Source organism: Phyllostomus discolor, chromosome 13 (genome assembly GCF_004126475.2).
Source record: "Phyllostomus discolor isolate MPI-MPIP mPhyDis1 chromosome 13, mPhyDis1.pri.v3, whole genome shotgun sequence".
Lineage (NCBI taxonomy): Eukaryota > Metazoa > Chordata > Mammalia > Chiroptera > Phyllostomidae > Phyllostomus > Phyllostomus discolor.
Window position 1 is genome coordinate 9778409 of NC_040915.2, and position 16202 is coordinate 9794610.

At 44.3% G+C, this 16202-nt stretch overlaps 1 protein-coding gene across 1 annotated transcript in view; it reads right to left on the reverse strand.

Moving 5' to 3' along the window:
- TRPC7 (transient receptor potential cation channel subfamily C member 7) overlaps positions 1–16202 on the reverse strand; it is a 126522-nt gene that overhangs the window by 41181 nt on the left and 69139 nt on the right. The window contains exons 4-5 of the mRNA XM_036014001.1: positions 14786–14950; positions 6225–6441 (exon numbers count right to left, since the gene is read on the reverse strand). Coding sequence (XP_035869894.1) covers positions 6225–6441; positions 14786–14950 — 382 coding nt within the window. The remainder of the gene's footprint in view (positions 1–6224; positions 6442–14785; positions 14951–16202) is intronic.

The window sequence follows — 16202 nt, forward strand, 5'->3', positions numbered from 1 at the left end:
TAAGATAGGAAACCACTGAAGAGTTTTGAGGCAAAAAGTGACAGACGTGATTGCATTTACGATGGATCACTCTGGCTCCTGTGCTGAGAATATCACTTCTTTGTGGTCACCCTGGCCATCCCTTAAAGGAGCAGGTCAGACTCGTTAGGATCCTAAGGTTCTCTTTAGCTCCAGCGCTGCTTCTGGTAGAGAGGGGAGTAATGGTTTGGGTGTTTTTGTAAGTGGTCTGTCCAAGATACTGTATTTATGAGTGGGATCCATCATGGGAGAAATGAGCTGTGCTGCTGTGTTTCTAGCTGGTCCAGGCTGTTCCTGGCAGTGACTGAGTAGAAGGCAAGGGTTCCATCAGCGGCAGGCTGAGGCATTTCAAGCCTGTCCATGTCTGAGCAGAGAGAGGATCCCATGACTGTGGACCTTAGGGTGTGCTGGCACAAAGAACACAGTGTTCAAAATCTTGCTTTCAAAGGTTATTATTATTTATTTTTTGTAACAGCTACAATACTCCAGTGATACATTAATGTTAGTCTTTATAGCTGCTTCCCCACAGTGCCCGATATATAAGAGTTAATAACTAGAGAATATTTATTGAAAAAATTGAGAAAATAGAAACCGTGTCAACAAACTTTCACATTGTTCCCACTGCTGTGTCTGCCAGGCCACCTGCCCTGTGCCCCTGCCTTCCCTCTTGATCTAATGGGCGAGGAGTCCACAGTGCTGTGAGGCCAGACCCTCCAGATGCATGCAGGGTCCCATCCCCTTCTGCTGCTCAGGAGCTTTGCTTCCAAGGTCAGTGGTCAGGTATCAGGACTAATGTTCCTTGACCTGCCAGCATCAGTGGGCATAAGTACTTATTTCCTGGTTCCTGATACGGTTCTTTGATTGGCGTCTGGGACATCAGTCTCTTGGCTCAGTCTCTCTTGCTGGGCACTTCTCATCTTCCCAGACTTGAAATATTGTTGTGTCCGAGGGCCTGGTCCTCAGTTCATCTGCCCACATTCACAGTTGAGGCAACCGTGTGTAATTTCCTCTAAGGACACCGACATCCCCAAATTTATGTCTCCAGCCCCAGCCTCTCCTCTGAACTTCAGGCATGTAGATTCAATTGCTAATTGACATTTGCACTCAAATGTCCAATAGATATGTCAAACTGAACTCTTGATTTCCATCTGTACTCCCTTTCCTGGTTTTTCTGTCTCAGTAAATGACTGTCTCTTATACCATTACTTGAGGTAAAACACTTGGAATTTTCCTGGACTGCTTTTTTCCTTTCATACCCTACAGATAATCCAATAGTAAAAATTACCAATTTTAACTACAAAATGTAATCATCTTCCACCTACTCAAAACCAACCATTTTGTGTCTGAATTAATGCAGTGGCCTTGTGTCTGTCTCCCTGTTTCTGTTCTTTTCCCAGAATTATCTCTGCTTTACGGAGCAGCCAGTGGTCCATTGGAAACTTAAGTCAGATGATGTCACTTCTGTGCCTGGACCTTGCCAGTGGCTTAGAATGAAATCTAAACTCCATGCCATCACCTACAATGCCTGCGTGCTCTGACCCTGACCATCTCTCAGCCTCGTCTCTGCTCTCTGCCCCTCACCTCACTGTGCTCTTCCCATACTAGTTTCTTTGCTGTTCTTCAAACGTGCGCAGCTCGCTCTGGAATCCAGGCCTTTAACATATACTGACCGTGGAGTGCTTTCAGCCTGGCATCTGCAAAGTTTGCCCCCTCTCTTCTTTCAGGTTTCTGTCTGTTCACATTTCACCTACACAGTAGGGAGATGGGCGTGCTCTTACTGCCCACTTGCTCTGAAGGAAGAGAGAAAGCAAGCTGTGCAGGTATTAATTCACCTTGTCTCTTCAGTCAGAAAAATTGGAATGCTGACTCGATGGGTGTTGAAGATACATAGAAATTCTTATTCATTTTCTTTTATGTTGTGGTTCTGTTTTAGAAAAAGTCCTGATTTCTATTACCAGCCACCGTGGAGTCACAAACCGAAACAAGAAGCTGTTTTAAGACATTGGAAACAGCACAGCCCTGTGATCCTTGAGTAAAGGGAAGCAGATGAGGTAAGCCACACGTTCACCCCGTTTTTCTTTTTGGAGGCACATTGTAGTCTGCAGCACGTGCAGAGGGACTGCAGAAGCATAGAAGGGGTCCCAGTGAGTTGAAGAGAGAGATTAGAGTTCAGGAGGGCTGAGGCGACTAGATGTTTTATGGTAGAGTTCCAGAGAGAAGGCTACTATGCAAAATAACAAAACACAGAACCAAAAAAAAAACCCCACAAAAAAAGTCCAGAAGTTTACAAAGCATCCTTTTGAATGTTTCCTGACCACTAGGTCATGAATACACAGAGTAGAGTTCTAACACAGCCAGGGTGCCGAGAGCTGGAGGGTTTGCAGAGCTGACCCGGCATGGGGAGGTATTTGCACTCCTACCGCCCCAGGTGCACATCTCTGCAGTGTAAGGACAAGCAACTCTTATGGGAAAGCTTCTCCGTTCTGCTCTAAGAAAGCTCAAAAAAGACCCAGCTCATCTGCAAGTAATTCAACAGCCTGTCAGAATAAAGCCGAACACTCTTTACAGGAAGACAGTAAAATCTAGATGCTCAGTACCATAACATGGGAAGTGCCCATTATTCATTCGAAAACTACTGACACAGGACAGTGTGATCCTCATCAGGAGAAAGATTAGTTAGTAGAAATAAGATAAGAAATAACAGGGATGATGGAATTAGGAGGCAAGGACTTTATAACGGTTACTGTAAATGTGCACAATATTTTCAAGGACTAAAGGAAAATGAAAATATCACGAGGAAGGAAATGAAAGCTATAAAAGAGAACAAGATAGAATTACAGGATTGAAAAATATATTTGAAGAGAAAAAATTACTGATTAGAGATTAAAATTATGGATAATGCAGAAAAAATGTCAGCAAACTGGAAACAGAAAGATTGAAAAAAAAAGAAAGAGACCTTTTCTTTTAGTGATACACAAAAAATGTTTATAGGTAAAATTTTATGGTACCTGGGATTTGCTTCAAAAACTGCAGGGTTGGGAGAAGGGAGTGGGGGTGGTTTCAGTGGAACAAAAGTCGGCCGGGACTGGCTCGTTGTTGAAGAAGAGAGACCGTCCATGGGGCTCATTGTACTCTCCTCTTGATATCCTTAAATTATTTATAATTAAAAGTTTGAAAAAATTATCTGTGTAAGAAAAAGTAGTTAGACTCTTTCTCCTGTCTGAAACATTAATAGGAAATAGGTAATGAGAAGTAAGTCCTTCGTTTCACAATACTTACGTAATAGTCTTAAAAACTCAGCTGTGCTTTGATGGGAAGAAGCTGGGACCAAGCTATAAAAGTGCGAACCCCTGCCACTGCAGATGCATCCCTTTTATTGGGGTGATGCTCTACCATGCAGGAAGAGACCTGTGTGGGCTAGGAGGATGCCAAAGTTCAGCAGGAGTCATTGACCTCAGGGAGCATTGGGAAATGGGTGGGCGACTGATCGGTGCCATCATTACTTTAGGTTTTATCCATAAATGCAACATGTGAGGTTTTGTTTTTTGCTAAGGCTGTGTCTTAGTTTTGGTTGCTGCAAGACATACCTCAGACTGAGTGGCTTATAACCAGCAGAGTTTATTTCTTTCAGTTCTAGAGGTTAGAAGTCCAAAATCAGGGTGCCATCATCTTTGGGCTCTGGCGAGGACCCCCTGTCCAGTGGCATGCAGCTTGTTCCCTCATACAGCAGAGCAAGGGTGAGAGCTCTCTGGGGTCTCTTTTGGAAGGGTACTCGCCCCATTCACAAGGGCTCCACTCTTGTGACCCAGAGGCCCTACTGCCTTCTGATACCATCACCCTGGGATTAGAATTTTAACATGAATTTTTAGGGACATAACCATTCAGTCCATGCAAAGTGCCAAGTGAGAATTGGGATAGACAGGACTGTGAAAATGAGGACACTGAACTCAATCTGCAACAGGCTTTAATGTCCCTTTCCAACTTGAATGCCAGTGACTCCACTAAATGGGCCTCTGGTTACGGACTTGCCAGTGATTACAAACCTGGGAAAGTTTCGTGGAAGACAGGGTGGTGTGGGGGGACAGGAGGCTGAGTTCAGGCAAGCTTCACTCGCTAGCCCGCTGTGGCTGGGGGTGGAGGAGACAGGAGGGTGTCCTGGTTCCGAGCAGGCCGTGGCCTGGGGCCTGTCCACAGCCTGGCAGGTAAGGGCCCCTGTTCTATAGGGTACTCCAGTGGTTCAGCTCTTGTGGCTCTCTCAGGCCATGTCACTTAATTAGCACAGGCCAGGTGTTAGACTCTTTCACGCGTTTGTTCTTTTGTAATTTTGTAGTTGATGGCACACTGACCCTGAATACATTTTGACTCAATGTTTGTGAATATAAATGTAATGAAAGTTATAACAATATTGAAGTTTCGTCAGAAAGCAGAATGGGCTGGGGTCAGTACAGAAGTGCAGTTTCATCAATTGATCAAATTTACTGCAAGGTGAAATTTTTCCAGTTTTTTCTACCTTCATTTTTGTTTTGCTTAAAACATTCTCATAAAATTCAGATCTTTCTGATATAACCCTTCACTTATTTTAAAGTTTATTTTTAATTATAATTAACACGTAATACTGTGTTAGTTTCAGGTGTACAACATCGTGATTAGGTATTTATGTACCTTGTGAAGTGATCTCCATGATTGATTCTAATGGCCGCCTGGTGCCACACACAGTTATTATGATGTTACTGGCTGTGTTCTCTGGGCTGTGCGTCACATCCCACGACTGCTTTATAACTGGCAGTTTGTACTTCTCAGTCCCTCACCCTTATTGCACATCATTCCCCACCCTCCTCCCATTGGACAACCATCAGTTTGTTCCTTGTATCTGTGAGTCTGTTTCTGTTTAGTTTTGTTTATTTTTTTAGATTGCACATATGAGTAAAATCATGGTATTTGTCTTCCTCTGTCTTACTTATTTCACTTAGCATAATACCCTTTATGTCTATCCATGTTGTCAAGATGCAAGATTTCATTCTTTTTTTAGTGGCTGAATGACAGTTCACTGTATACACACAAACACGCCACATCATCTTTATCCATCTGTCTTTTCATGGAAACTTATATTGTTTTCCTATCTTGGTTACTTTAAAAAATGCTACAGTGAATATAGGGGTGCATATATCTTTTGAAATTAGGGGTGTTTTGGACTGATTTATATGAATACCCGGAAGTGGGATTGCTGGGTTATATGGTAGTTCTCTTTTTAGTTTTTTTTTGAAGCACCTCCATACTATTTTCCACAGTGACTGTACCAATGTACAGTCCCATCAACAGTGTGTAAGGGTTGCCTTTTCTCCATATCCTTGCCAGCACTTGTTTTTTGTTGTCTTTTTGGTGACAGCTAAATCTTATTGTTTATTGGTCAGGTGTTGATTGTATACAACATCGCTATAGCTTTTGCAAATTTTCATTTTTTTCCTACCAGGTCTGGTTTTTTGAACTAATTTTGAAGTTTTCAATGTTAGAAAAATCCAGAACACACTTTGTCATGCACAGTTTTAGCCATTGCCAGTTATATTTTGTCTTGCTTGTATTCTACTAGTAATAGTTTTTTGAGTTGGGCAGAAGTGAGGTGGCCTCTCTTAGCTAGTCAGCAGGGAATGGGGACAGTTTCCTTAGCAATTCCAGCGGCCGACCTGGCAGCACAGAATGTCACCACAGACACGGGTTTGACTGCCCCAGTACATTCATTACACAGATGGTATGAAAATGTTCTGACTTTTCAGATTCACATTAAGGATCAAGATTCTATACATAGCCGTATTCAATGATAACCGTACGGTATCTTTGAGCTGTGCAATTTTATACCCTTTCAGAAGCACAACTTAGTTTCCTGAGCTTCCAGGAGGCTATATTTAAATGAGCAAAAGAGTATGTTCTCCCATGCAAAGTCACTTTACAGTCACTTTCAGTACATGTGTAATGACAAGTACGTAACGAATTTCTCCCAATGCTTCCTTTCGGAGTCAGGATTTCTACAGGTCTGTGTCCCATCCACCAGCTCTTGCAGAAGCTGGCTTCAACTCCCGTTTGCCACCCACTCGCTGTTTTGTCTGTTAAGAGTGCACTTGAGAGGACAGGGAGGAGTTCAGAGGTCAGAATTTAGCAGTGTCCTTTTATAAAGAGGGAAGGAGAGAATAAAAGATAGAGAACTTACTTACCCAATACCCACTTCATGATGAGCATTTCTGTCCAGGAGAACTGCGTGGTTTTCACTCTGAAGATTTGCTTCGGGTAGTCTGTGAAAGTTTCATTGGGCAGGGTTTTGACGCCTTCAAAGCGGTCTGATGCGTTTACAACTAATAATCCCAAGAAGATGGTAAAAGAAACTGCATGGGCTACAAATTTCATGAAAGGGCTCCTCAGGGTGCGTCCTAGCTGGAGACAAAAGATGTACCAGACATGTTAAACTGGATACTTAGGTGGGCACACATCTCTCTCTCTCTAAACATTGCTTTTGCCAAAAGTTGGGTCAGGTCTTGGACAGGAGCTGCTGACTGAACCCAGGTAACGTTTTCTCTTGCATTTTTATGTGAGGTACCACTTGACCAAGCCTGTTTCCTGGGGACTTCACTTTTTCCTGTGTACAGGAGAGAGTGTGGAAGTAGGAAGCAGTAGAACACACTGACGTACCATCATTGTGTACTTTGATGGCACAAGTTCCCCCTACCACATGGATGTGAACTTCATGCCCTTCAAATATGGGGGGAAAGTAGTGTGTCTCATCAGCACTCAGGATTTAGGGAAAAAAAACTTGGTCCCTCCAGTGTATACCCTTTTGCTCTTTTGTTCATTTTCTTGAGTTTTATGCCTACATGATTTGTTTTCAGGGTTTCTTACATTGGGTAAATGTACATTTCCTGCTAGGTACTGCTTTACACCTGTGTTTCCATAAATTTTGACATGTATTTTTCATTGATGTTTAGTTATTAAATATCATATTTTTGCTTTTTATTTCATTTTTAATTCTGAGGTTATTTAGTTGTAAGACATAAAGACTTTTTTTTTCTAAAAATTCTAATCTCATGGCAGCATGTGCGCAGACTGTAGCTGCTGTGGTAACACACAGAACACGCCTAGGCTTTCCCTGTGCGGTTGTTCTTTGTGAGCCCAAGATGACCCAGGAGATGCCCTGGGTGGGGACACCTATTGGCCACCTCTTCTCTATCCCTGGCGTGCCATCCCAACACCACTCAGATCTTTGAGGACTAAAGGGGGGCCACACATCGAGTCTTTGCTGAGCCATACTAGTGAACTCACTTGACTCCTCCAGGTTGCTGCCATCACCCTCGTCTAAGCACCAAGTCGCACCCCTCCCCCAGATGCCCTGAGAAGACAAGGGCAAAGAAGGCAGCGTTTTCTGCAGCTCAGTTCCTTCTCCAGGGCAGATGTTCACCATAGCCGGGGACTGGTTAATTGCTGTCTGCATCCGGCCTCGTTCCGGAGCCCTGCCGTGAAACACCGCCCAGGAATTAGGGCACTGCTGCTGTGGGGCTTCTCCAGGTGGAACTACCCTCCCAGCAGCTGTCAGTCAGATGCTTGATAATGTGCTTCTGCATGGTAATCATCTACATTAATTACCCCAGTTATTAGTGTAACATGATTTATTATGATGCTCATGCCATAGAACCCACCTACTGAAAAATTTTAAAAGATAGTTGTTATCTTTTTGAAAAACCACATTTCAAGTCCAAACACTGGGAATCCTGCTTGTGCTGGAAAACACTTACTGGGATTCATTTGCGTTATCAGACTGTCATACAGCATTAGAGTAACTTCAGGAATGGAAAAAGATGTTTACTGGAAACTGTGGGGCCCACAGACATTTTAGAAATGACTTTCCTTTGTAATGTTTAACTTTATTATTTACAAAATAGGGATGTTTGATTTTTTTTGGCCATAAGTAGATTAGCTAAATTCAGAATGCAGAGATTAATGTAAGGGCAAATAAAATATTTCACATAAATTCAGCAAAAAATGGAATTAAATTATGTCTCATTTGGATTTATATGCTTTCAAGTAGCAAGTTTGAATTTTTCCATATTTTAGTTACTGTGCTGGTATCTTGGTGCCCTGTGTTCCATCCAGGACGCTGGGATACTTTGGTGTATCCAGGAGATACCCTTGAGTGGTTGTCACATTGTTTGTCATCACAGTGTGCCTGCTGGGATAGTGGTGAGAGCTGAGGGAAGAGGGAGAGTGACTGCAGAGTGGGAAGTGGGTCACAGGGAGAGGCTACGTTGAGGAGAGGGAAAGGAATACTAGCTCTGGTATGTCCCAGCAGGGCCACAGAAATACCACAACAAAGATGGGGAACACAGTGATAGACATAGCTCTTAAGGGATGATGGCTAAGTTTCCGCCATCCTTTATCACTGGTTTCTATGTAGCACTGTAGCATTGCATCTTCCAGTAATTACCTGGATGAGGATGTGGGGATACCTCTTCCATCTTCTCACCTGGGTATGGCAGCTGATTGTAGGAATCTGCATGCACCTGTACCCAAACTGGCCTTGGGAATTCCCTGGAAAAGCTGGTTTGAGGAATTTAATGTTCTCTGCATTCGTTCTTTCAAGTTGTGATTTTCTGGCAGAAGATGCATGTGTTACAATTACTGTGTTTACAGCAACCCGTAAGAAAAAAGTCTGATAAAGCCCTGTTATGGTTTGGAAGTTTATCTTGGGCTGAGTTCTGACTTGATCTAGGCCATAGGGAAGAAAAGTGAGGTTAGGAATTGATGCTCTTTCCTATTTTTCTTTTGGGCTTGGATGCATCTTTTTAACTGGTAAAACTGTGATCCAGGTCAGATGAGATCAAATTATTTCAATGGTTTCTTTATTTTTCCTTTTCTGTGATGTTTCTTATTCATTTCACAAAGGTAATTTTTGAAGCAAATTACACTTGGGAAAACGTCCTTTCACAAGGCCACCCACCAGGTGAGCCAAAAGAAAGGACAAAAGTCAACCAATGTTTGCCAGCAGCTCTGAGTTGGGGACTCATTAGAACTTTGTCAGGTAACGGCGTAGGTGTAAAGAGAGAAGGCAGAACTTGGGGAGGTGTAGTGGCTTGCTCTGCCTGGGGTGCAGAACCATCATCAGTCAGTAGCTCTGTCATTACTTGGGCCATCCGAGCTAAGAACATACCAGGAAATCCAAGCTTGTAGTAGCTAAGTCTGCCTCATCCCAAACTTTGCTAGGCACTGTTCTTTTACTTTGGGCAATATATGAGAATAACTGAGTAGCACTCCCGAATTAGCTCCAAATGAGCTGCATTTCTGAACCCACAGGGTGGGGCACCTGCTTTATGGTTGGCACCCCTCCATGTTCCATGGCACCAGGCTCTTTGCCCTGATCCCAGGTATGACTGCCTAATGACCCGGTGCCTGCGTGCCCGCACAATAGGCTGGGGCTGCAGTGGAGCCCACAGGCAGCCCCTCCCAAGTCTCTCCCCAGTCTGTGACACCAGAGTCCCTCTCTCCAAATGCCACCCTTACTCGTTGCCAGGTGCCAGTGGCCTCAAGCAAGGGCTAGGTGTGCAAGTTGGAAAGCTGAATGGGACAAACTTTGGATCAAGTATTCCAACAAGAAACATCTTCAAGGCTGGAGTAGTTATCAAAGTTTAGAGCAGTCTAGTGAAATTAGTGGTAGTTGCCTCAGAATGCTCTCCAAAAATGTTATTAAAAATATCTAACCTAGGGCATGGGAATCTTCCTTTCTTTACGGGTGGGGCGTGTCTTCTAGGAGTTTCTCATCAGGGTCTCCTTACATTACCATGTGAATCCACCTGTCATCTGGGGGCAGCAGAGGCGCTGAGTCATAGTGGGATTTCACAGGGCGGGCTTCCAGGGAAAGAAAAGGAAGGAGTGGTGTTTGTCATATGGTGATTTTATTCTTCCCTCTAGAAAGTCTTGTGGATTCTAAAGATCTTAATCAGGTCCATTTGAAAGTCAATTAGTCAGCAGCTAAGATGTTTACATTCAGGTTGTAACACGGCTGATGTACCTGGGTGGGAAGGCAGGTGTGGGTGTGTGCATGTGTGTGTGTACATGTGTGAAGTGGTTAAGGTCAGGTCTGTGAAGCTAGAGAGTCTTGGTTTAAATCACAGCACCATAGTTTTTGGCAGGTTACTTAATCCCTTTGTGTCTCAGTTTCTTCACCTGTAAAAATGGGGGTAAAATAGCACTTAGTGCACAGAGTTGACAATAAGGAATGACTTATTTAATATGCACAAAGCAGAGCAGTGCCTGGCACAGAGGAAGCACTCGGTGTGCCGCACTGGAGGGCCTCAGGCAGTTCCTCTAAGGGGACACTTAAAAGGAGCTTGGCTCACTCTTGGAAAGCTCATATGCAGTGGTTCACAGAGGGAGACCCTCACAGAGTCCTTAGTATTTATGTCACATGCCCTCTTAGGGCACTGTCTGTGTGCAACATGATTCTGGGTGCTGGAGGTGATGGAGATGAAACAGGCTGTATGAGTCCTTCCCCTCACAGTTGGTTTTCCAGTGGGGAGAGACAGGCTGAAGCTTGTGGTAGGAAATAGATGCAGAGATGGGGAGAGTGTTGCTGGTCTCAGGCTGGGCTAGGTGTGAAAGTGATCAGCCTCCTGGCACTCTTAAATCCTGTGCTAGGAGGGTAACAGGGGATGGACTCTCTGTTTGGATTTGAGGCAGGAGCTTTTGTAACAAAAAAGTAAAAATGCTCTATTTCCTGGCACAAATTTCCCCTCTATGGCAATGCTTCAAAAATGGCATCATGATTTTCTTTAAACCCAGTGTAGCTCTCTGGTAGAGACAAATGAGGGAGACACAGAGGCCTTTGGGAGCTCTTTTCTCTCCCAGCTGGCCCTGGACCGCGTGCATCAAACTATTTTAGCTTTGGAAAGGCAAAGCAGAGCTCTTCAAAAACTGTAGAATCACCCTTGCCCTCCTGACAAGATGTTTCTATTTGGGATGGGGCTGAGGGTTGGGGCAGTGACTAACACTGATATTTTTGCAAGCGAGAGTTAGGTGGTGGTAAGAACTGATAGACTGCATGTTACAAAGACATCAGATAGGCATCTAAAGTTGTTGACAGTTCTCCCTTCCTGAGTCCTGGGATTAATTTATAAGGACAATGGAACAGCGCAGGGTAACAGGTAATAAAGGAAGTCGGCTTCCCCTCTCGTACTTTTATAATTAGGACTTGGGTGGTTCCTCAGCATGCTCATGATGCTGACTTCTGTCCCAGTCTACCTGCTGTAGAGACACTGAGCCCTTGAAGATGACTGCTATCCTTTCAGCTGTCAGATCTGAATAGGCGAACAGTCTGAACTGTGAATCAGAGTGGAGCAGCAGAGGGTGGAAAGCAGCCTAACCCATCACAAAGTCATTTGGCAATGGGGCCCTTGCTGAGAGCTGTCTAGGAAAATACCTATCTGAGGGCATCCATGTGGTTAAGAGCCCACTGGCCCCTCAGGGGCTGCCTGACCCCACCCATGTTAGTGTTTACAATGGAAGCGATTTTAAAAATTGGCTGTTCTGTCTACGGATGCTGGCAAACCTGTCTATGCTGGCAACTGGTAGTAGCACCACACGTCCACGTCTGTGACTTGGCTATCCTCTTCAACCACTGTGTTAGTGAGCCAAACTTGTGTGGACACCCTTAACCTTGTACTCTTATTTGTCTTTCCTGGACACCCTCCAAAACTTGTGTAAAAGTAGGATCGACAGCCTGGGAAACTCAACAGGAAATAAATGATGAGGCAATTTTGGCAGGCCGATCAGGTTATTTTGGTATCCCTTGGTGGTGACAGCGACTGTGAGCAGTGAATGCACCATTAGGTCGGAAGCAGAGATCTCAGCATTTGTTAGACATCGACAGACAGTGGCTGGCTGATGAGGTTCAGCAGTGAGATCCTGTGATGCATTTATCACAGAATGTCAGGGCCTAATTTCTTTGAGGAAAGTGGGGTAAGGTCATTAGAACATGGACTTCCTGGAATGACATTGTCCTTTTCATAGAATTATGAGACAGATACAAAGGCAGTGACCCCCTGGGAGGAGGGTTGCTGGTGCACTAGCAGAGCTCCCCACAGCGCTGCTCCTTGTGGGGGGGGGGCATTGTGTTTGGGCACCAGGGGCCTCTGGAGAGGGCTGGTTCCTTCACATGGAAAGTGCGACCCCTTTGTAATATCTAGAAATATAATCTCTGCTAAACTTGAAAAGATGTCTTTTTAAATGGTGAAGGGCAAGACTAAACATATCTTTATAATTTTATCTGTCTTTTGGTTACCTCAGAGCAAGTTTGACAAAGTTTTACAGATTTTATTTATTTTTTCAGAGAGAGGGGAAGGGAAGGAGAAAGAGGGAGAGAAGCATGGATGTATGAGAGAAACATTGATCATTTGCCTCTCTCATGCCCCCAGTTGGGGGACCTGGCCTGCAACCTAGGCGTATGCTGTGACCCAGAATTGAACCGGTGACGTTTTGGTTCACAGGCTGGCACTCAGTCCATGGAGCCACACCAGCCAGGGCTTGACAAGCTTTTTAATAAGAGAATCTTTCCTCAGAATGAGCATTGCTTCCAAAAATTATCTCATGCCATAGACCAAGACTCGCCACTCAGCTCTGGACATATCCTCCACTGCACTGAGCTCAGACCTGGAGCCCAGAAGGCACACAGAAACCACCACTGGCTTAAGGACCAGGTAGTTTATCTTGGGTGCTCTGTTTTTTAGTCTTACTGGAGGTCCAAGGAGCAACAAATATCAATCAGACATACACCTGAACAGAGGACAGGAAGTCCCAACCATGGGGCTAAACTTTCCTGCAGACATTTCTTCTAGAATGTTCCAGGAAACTGCTATACTTCTGACCCCTATTTCCACAGTGGCATCAGTCTCCTGGATTTCCTTAGCCCCAAGAAAGTCCAAAATCCCCTCTCCCTTATACACATGCTTTGCCCCCATCACATCTGCATGATTTTGGCTAAGATTCTTTTTTTCAGACCTACTAAAAAGTTGGCCCTGGAATATAATTTCTTTGTGAATATTTCCTCAGGCAGGCAGAGGCAAACCAGTTTGCTGGTTCTGGCTAGTCCCCATTTCCTGGAAGCTGTCACATTTAGTTTTACAGAAGTGAGGATTGGCAGTGTTTTCTCCACCAACTGGTGGTTATTTTAATGATTGCATGTAGAATTAGTTTGGGGCTCAGAGAGTATGGAGGCAAGTGCCCCCACCCATGTAGGCTTTGGGTGAAGGCAGTGGCCTAATTCACAGCACAGTCTAGGTAATTCCAGTGTGACAGCTTGTGCCTAAAACTAATGACCAGCTCTAGTCCAGCTTTAAATCTTGTTAGTTTTGTTTTCACTCCCTCTACTTTTTTCACCTCATAGTGAGGGACAGGAAGAATCACCTTGTCTACACATGTATCGTTTGGGAAATCCATGTCATGGTAGACTGACACAGAAACAAAATCCTCAGTATCCATAAGGTTGAGCACCACAGACACTCAGTGTGAGGACTTTTACTTTTAATAGCATTCTGCAGAAGAAGGAGTTCGAGTCCTAACACTCCTCTGTGACACCTGTCCTACTCCAAGGCAGTCAGTTAATTGCCTGCCTGGTTAGGTGACCTCATCAGCAGCCCTGAAGTCCAGCGCTCACCAGCCTGGCACGAGTTCCCTCTTGGCACAGTTGACAAGAGGATACATTCACTGATGAAACTTTTATTAACTGCATTAGCTGATCACATTTTTGTGGAACTAATCTCCGTGTAGTTGTATTTCCTCTACTGAATGTTGATTACTTAAGCTGAATTCCTTTTTAAATATATCACTAGGTAAATGCAGCTTTGGAACCTTTAGTGACCTTCTTAATTCATGAAACATATTTCAACATTTTTGCATGGTTTGATCTTATAGGCGCTAATGCTTGCCTACAGATAGAATGCCTGCTGGTGCTTTTTGTGGCTTTGGATCAGGTGGCTGGACAGTAGGGATGGCGGCATGTGCGTGGCAGCTTGGGACCTGCTGGTTCCACTGCTTTTGTTACCAGTGGACACCAGATACATTTCCTTCCTCGTGAGAAAAGAACCCAGCCTCATACCTTTTAAGCTCTTCTCTGTCCTTTGTCTTTTTCCTTTTTGTGACCTAATTATCTGTCTGTGGGCCAGACCCCAAAGAGGAAAGCCGAGGACACTGGGAAGATGCTGACTTGCGTCTACAGTGCCCCCATATGAGCTGTGTCCCCCTCTCAGTCTGCTGGTTTTCCCTCTTTTCTGAACCTGCCTCGGTAAGGGTGTGTGACATCGAGTAATTGAGGGAGTGGAATGAGGAATGCATTCCTTGGCAAAAGGGAAGTACTCAATAAGTGTTGGGCATTCCTCTTACTATTATTATGATTAGTATTGCTGTGGGTTTGGAGGACATGTGTGAAATATTGCGTAATTAGAAGAGGAAAAGTGCCTTTATCCCCTCTCTGATCTGTTATTGATCAGATTGTCTCCCATGTTTAAAACTTCCCATTTTATCATTCCTCTTTCTTGGTCTCTTTTCTAGAAATGATGGTTAAAAGAAAGTAGATCTTATCAGTTTTCTCTCTAATGTGGTTTTCTACTTGTGCTATATATCTCAGAGCTCTTTTCTTTAAATGTGGGAAATGATTACTGCTTATTTGAACAAAATGGACTTTGATCATGCTAAGTAAGAGAAAAGAACCACAAAGACATGCACCTTAAGCAGTCTGTACCTTGCTGCACGGAGCAATCCAATAGGCTATGGCGAGAAAAGGGAGGCCTAGGGAGACTCCAAAGACAGCCAGGAATTTCACAGCGATAGACTGTTGACGTAAGCCTGAGAGATTTTCATACCACATGGTAAGCAATTGCTGCTGACAGTTAGGATGAGCAACGAACTGTAAAAACAAAACAAAAACAAAACACAAAATGCAAACAGGAAGTGGCATCAGTAGCACTTGAACAGTATATGACTTATGAGTAGCTTGGGGCTGAAATGTTCCACCTGGGGGTATGGTCTTGTGTCAGAGAAGGAGCACCTGAATCAGATACCTGCTGGGCCCTTCTGACTTGGGGATGCTGGGGGTTTCTGTGCTGTGGCAGAGTCCTCACAGAACTGGCTGCATCAGTGCTTGGCAAACTGAGGGTCTCAGAGAACTCTCAGCCACAGAAAATGACAGCCAGCTTCTAGGTGAGTGCTCGTCTCCAATGAAGGAGACTTATCCCTGAAAGAGTTCATTTGGGGGTCACCGTGGAAGAATGAATGGAGCACAAGTGGGGCTTTGGAATCCCACATCGATTTGAATTTTGTTTTACCATGTACTAATCACGTGACCTTGGGCCAGCTGCTTCACCTCTGTGAGCCTCAGTGTTGTCATCTGCAGAACAAAGTCTGTCACATTGTCTCACAGGATTACATGAGATGTTGTAGAAGCTGCCCTCTCTCTATTCCTACGTAGTGCAAGAAAAAGTGCTCCGGTGTTTCCGGAGGACACGTTAAAACTGCTCAGTGTTTCCCCACTGGATTTTGGTGGTGTTGGCCTTGGGTCTGGGGGGCTCTCTGAGGCATGCTGGAGCACTGACACATTGTGTTCCTCATGCAGTAGCTTCTCACCACCTCCTCCCTCACTTGGGACTGCCCTGCCCTGATGCTTAGGTTATGTGGCGGCCACTTTGTATCGTTGACCTCAGCTCTCTGGATAAAGCTTATTGGATTAGGTAGAGGTGGAGCCCTGACTTACACTGGCCCATCAGGTTTTCTCTCCAGGGTGTTAACATGTAACCTTGGGAGATCTGGGCAGACATCATCCACCATGTGCACTAAGTAGCAAAACACACCAGTTAAAAGGAGAAAAAGAAGAACGCAGTTGTATAGAAAAGGCTCAACTGGTGTCTGACCCTCTCTGGAGCCCAGCTCCATTCTGCCCACATGGTCCATGAGACACCTCTGGATTCACCTTTTTCTCCTGGATTCATTAAATTGAGTTGCAAGCACACATTCTTTTTTCTGCAAATATTTGGTGCTACTTAACCAATTGTTAGTTGATTCTGAGTCCTGGCCAGTACAAACTGGTAATAGGCAAATATTTAAGTAAGAGTTATGGGAATACAGTTTACTTTTGAGAAAATCACACTGATTTGCTTATTTTC